At 30.9% G+C, this 4,922-nt stretch overlaps 2 protein-coding genes across 2 annotated transcripts; both read right to left on the bottom strand.

The window, feature by feature from the left end:
* Positions 1-1,264: 1,264 nt before the first annotated feature.
* On the bottom strand, positions 1,265-2,583 carry LOAG_12625 (hypothetical protein; the record flags this gene model as incomplete). The annotated part of the gene is made up of 5 exons (XM_003148137.1): positions 1,265-1,338; positions 1,548-1,657; positions 2,001-2,184; positions 2,341-2,394; positions 2,514-2,583. The coding sequence occupies 5 exons, from the start codon at positions 2,581-2,583 to the stop codon at positions 1,265-1,267; spliced, it is 492 nt and encodes a 163-aa protein (XP_003148185.1).
* Positions 2,584-3,110: 527 nt separating this feature from the next.
* On the bottom strand, positions 3,111-4,916 carry LOAG_12624 (hypothetical protein; the record flags this gene model as incomplete). Its single annotated transcript, XM_003148136.1, has 5 exons — positions 3,111-3,260; positions 3,607-3,887; positions 4,177-4,309; positions 4,404-4,505; positions 4,812-4,916. The coding sequence occupies 5 exons, from the start codon at positions 4,914-4,916 to the stop codon at positions 3,111-3,113; spliced, it is 771 nt and encodes a 256-aa protein (XP_003148184.1).
* Between the last annotated feature and the right edge of the window lie 6 nt (positions 4,917-4,922).

The raw sequence follows: 4,922 nt of genomic DNA, 5'->3' as shown, positions 1-4,922 counted from the left end.
ATTATATTATTATTATTATTATTATTATTATTATTATTATTATTATTATTATTATTATTATATTATTATTATTATTATTATTATTATTATTATTATTATTATTATTATTATTATTATTATTATCATCATCATCATCATCATCATCATTATTATTCTTATTTATTACTTAGTATTATTATTACCGTTATTATTATTATTAATTCTGTTATTGTTAAGATATGGCCATTTACTGCACCATCGCCAGTTACGACACAAATTATAGCCACTTCATCATCTCCACATACGATGATATTGTTGAAATGAATTGTATAAAATGCGCTTCATCACTATCCAAAAAAGTAATGCTCGGACAATGCCTTAGTTCAAAATAACAGCCGAGGCTCTGCCAATATTTTGGATGGTTAAATTGTATTTGGTTTCAAATTATGTCCAACTTACTGAATTTGCAGCAATATGCATTGCGCTTTTTTCTTTTTTGGTAACTTTTTCTCTATGAGATTATGTTAATAATTTTAATTAAATGGTTTTAAAATGTATGAAGCTTGATGATGCAATAAGAAATTAAATGGTTGTAATTATGTCTGAACATTAATTTACAATAGAACTATTACTGAATGCTTTAGAAGTGGAATATTTAAGGTAATATCTAATATTCCGTTTCAAAAATCTATTCAATATTGTATCCACTACGCATACAATTCAAATATTTACAGCGTAGAATATTTGTGCTGGATTAATTTGTATATATCGTTTGAAAGAAGGGAGAAAAAAAAAAGTTATCATCTGATATAATCATGCAAATATACCTTCAGTATGCGAATTAAGAGTGTAAAAGGTGATAAAGACAAAATCTTGTCTCACAAACAAACTTTATTTTTAACAAAAACATATTTGCTTCAAATAAGATTCGAAAAACGTTTTACGATAAGAATGGTGATAAAACAGAAGTCAAGAAATTCACATTTGTTTAGCAATTAGAAATTGCTTCTTGATTTCTGGATATAATAATCAATTATTCACAGAGTAACATAAAGAACAAAGTTTAACAAAGCAGACAATAAAACGTATAATAACAAAGTTTGTTTGATAATAAAACGATATAAGAGGCTGACAAACCTAGACATTAAAATATTTTCACATGATGTTCTAGTTTAAATTTAGTTCTCGAACATATCCTGATATTCTTACACGATGATCCTTTAAAAAAAATATCATTAAAAAATATTATTCACAAAATCGAGGAAAGTAACCTGCAAAAGTGAGCTTATGAAAGGCGAATGACAATTTCAGCAAAGTTTTCCTCTTGTTCGACTTTAATTTTTTGTTCCGCCAACAGCTCTAAAATTATTATTACTTTTGAAAAGGAAATATGCAAAAAAAAGCTTTCGATCTTTCACATTACCGTCAAAAATCAACTTATGAACAATGCAAATGGAATCTGGGATAAAATTAAAATATTATTTTTAAAATGATGCCATTAATTATTCAGATTTATTATTGTCCAGCTAGTAATTAACTCTACAACTAAATAGGCTAAAAGAACACACCGAGCAGATTTGTAAAAGCTTTAGCTGCAAATACTGCAGAGCGACCGTGAATTAATTCCGAAAAATATAATGTTGAGACCTTGTGAAAATTGAGAAATTCAGTTATCAACCTGCAAAACATTCCAAAAAATATAGCTAAAATGTAGGTTCGAATTTATATTTATTAAAAACAGCTTTAAATTCAGGAATGGAATCTCATATTTCTGGTTGAGTAACACTGAGAAGTATGGCTGTAGTTCATTCTAAAGCTGAAAATCATTCTAGCTGTACTGATAGCTATCCATAACATAATTTCCCGAAGCATAAAGTGGAAGTAATTAGTTGCCAAAATTAATTCAAGCAGCTCCTCCACAGAACAACAGTACTGTACCAGAAAAAAGTATCAACATAACTAATATGATGATGGGTTTATAAACAATTCTAGCTATTACATATTAACGAGAAAAAAGATACTCAAAAAGATCATGGGCCCTCTGTGTTTGATAGTATACTGGAACGGAACTGTCGCCCGTTTCCACCGTACTTTCCGCTTTATAAGCTTTCAATTGAAATCGATCCTGCATTACCGAGATCTTCTGGATGTTTACTTCATTTTGAGGACCTCCTTGCTGCATTTCATACTCCGAATATCTCTCATCTATAACAAAATCACTGTGCCTTTTTGAAAATTCATAAATATTTATATTTCAAACTTTTAAGTCATAAAAATAATACTAAGTCATAATAATAAGTGCATTGTAACATAGATCTCTAAGTGACAGATATGATTCACTTAAATTATGAAAAAACATACCAACAAGAATATTTTCAGTACTACTATCCAGTTTCGTTCCACGTAATTCAGATTCTGCAAAATTATGAAGTATAAAAAAAATCAGTTTGTGACTTATCATAGATTTAGACCGGAAGAATTGACTAACTCTTGTCATGAATAATCATTTCCACCAAAAATTCTACTGTACCTACCAATCGTCAAGTTTGAAAACAAATTTGTGATTCGAGGTTTTTCCGCCGATAAAGTGAAGCTGTCATCCATGCGCTGCAAATCGAAAATAATACCATCGATTATAAATTGCACCGATGGGATAATTGCGATATTTATATATTGAATAAAAACTTAAATTCTGGTTTTTAGAAGAAATTCAGCTGTAGAATTAAGCTTTCCTCTCTTGTAACACTTCACTTTTCCTAAAGCACTTTTCCAATACTTCTAATCAGTAATTATTATTAATCGGAGCAAGATATCATAATAGAAAGTAGCAGTAGTTTGGACTATGTCAGGATGGTACAAGACGCTTGTTTCAAAAACTGTAAGCATGCACAGAAAGAAATGTTGAGAACTGACGAGTGATGGTAGTCAGGATTTACCGAACTCGTAAGAACAGATGGATTAATCTGAATGGCCTGACAGTTATAAACAGAGAAACGTTCAGCGGTCAATTATATGATTATCAAAGAATATGTTGAAAATCACTGAACCCTTGAAAATCAGTAATCAACAGTTATCAGTTGAAAACTCACAATTTTTTCGCAATATATTTCATTTTATTTTTATTTGTGAATTCATACCCTTCTTAATGCATCCTCTTCAGCAGTTCTTTCGAAAATGGTAGCCACGGATATTTTCATTTTCTCATCAAATTGTCGACTTTCGCCCAAGGTAATTGGCATTCCTCCATCTGATCTAAGCTGTGATGAGGGATCTGTGGTATGCTGAAACAACCAGACATTGAAATGCTTCAAATGACAATATATGTATATGGAGTCAGCAAATAAAAAGCATTCAAAAGCAGAACAATTCCTAAAGTATTTGAATACGGTGGTTAAGAAATAATACAAGCTCTCGAAATGTCAATTTTTGACATATTGAAAGATATATTTTTGAAGTGAAATGCGAAAAGATTCCAAGAAAGTTCTAGCATGAAATAATTAACCTAACCTGACAAAAATCATTACAACATAAACAAGGAAATTGATCGTTGAAATAACGTCGGTAATCCAAATTCAGATATTATATGAAGGAAATGTAGAAATTGTATAATTAAGTACTGCTACATACTATGCTACCAAAAGGTGCCGTAGAAGTGGTGTTCCGTCGCCCTTGTTCAATATCCTCCATTACTGGTGTAACAGTCTGTCGTTCCAGATCTTGCCGATTGATTTCTTTATGAGACGTAAAATCTGTCACTTCTCTTCCTACTGGATAGTCATGCAACACCCGCATTGGTGGCGCTTGCATCGGTTCTAATTGCATTGCATCTTTATACTGAAGCGGTGGTTCATCATATTCCGGTGCTGCTATCCAAGCATCCAAATTCGATTCGCGGTTTTTTGAGAATTCTGCAATGGATTATTATAAATAGTTTGTTATTGCAGAAGATTAAATGAGTACTGTAGATTCTCATTAAAAAGTTCTTCAGATTTTGCTTCTACATTTAAATCTCACTTGTTTTTCAATTTTTTGCTTCTTAATAGGACACATAAACTGCTGCCTAACATCACACATAAAATAATAAGTCATGATTTCTTTTTGCTTTTAATACACACACCAACAAAGTGAATAACTATTAAGGAACTATTACTTAAAAACAGGACTTGTAAAGCTAAAAATGAGAGATTCAAATTTTACCACGCAATGTCATTGGACGGATGTCAAATAAATCTTGAACTGTTACCACTCTATGTCTTGATATTTGAGGAATCATTTCATTGCGTGTATGCAGCAAGTCATCAATGTTATCAATCTGGGCCTGAAGCTGTACCTGAAACATTTGAGGAGTAGCCTAATTTAAGATGAATTTATAGATTTCAATTAAAAAGAATGACGAACATGGAAAATATGGCACCAAACTCTACTTTGTTAAACATAGTTATTTCGTCAATTATGCTACCATGTTTGCGACGTTTCTTCTTTGGAATTAGTATTTGTGAGTCGTGCACGTCGCTCAGTTCAAGTACCTAAAATTATTGATCGTTGAATTCTGGAATAAAATTTTAAGAATTAACCCTGAAAAAAACTACTTGTTAAAAACTTGTTAAAAAACCACACAAACTTCTACTTTTCTAACAAGTAGAAGTTTGTGTGGTATCTAAGTAGTAATTAGAAAATGGATAGTATCGTATTTCAAAATTTTTTTTTTTTTTTTGTTTCGCCGTAATGCCGAATGCGAGTTTTGGCAAGGAAAGTCAAAACTAAAAGATTGGTATACCTATAAATTAAGTCATCAAACAAAAAAATGAAGCATAATCATAACAGAAATTTACTGATGAGTATGTCGGATGCTTGATTTCTGATTCTTTTAGAGCTTCATCTGATCCCAAATCATATTGTCTCTCCTTAAGCATCTCGCTTTCATCACTCACTTCCATCATTTC

This window comes from Loa loa (assembly GCF_000183805.2).
Source record: "Loa loa unplaced genomic scaffold supercont3.318, whole genome shotgun sequence".
Taxonomy (NCBI): domain Eukaryota; kingdom Metazoa; phylum Nematoda; class Chromadorea; order Rhabditida; family Onchocercidae; genus Loa; species Loa loa.
Note: the sequence above shows the minus strand (reverse complement) of the source record. Positions and strands in the feature narration are given on the sequence as shown.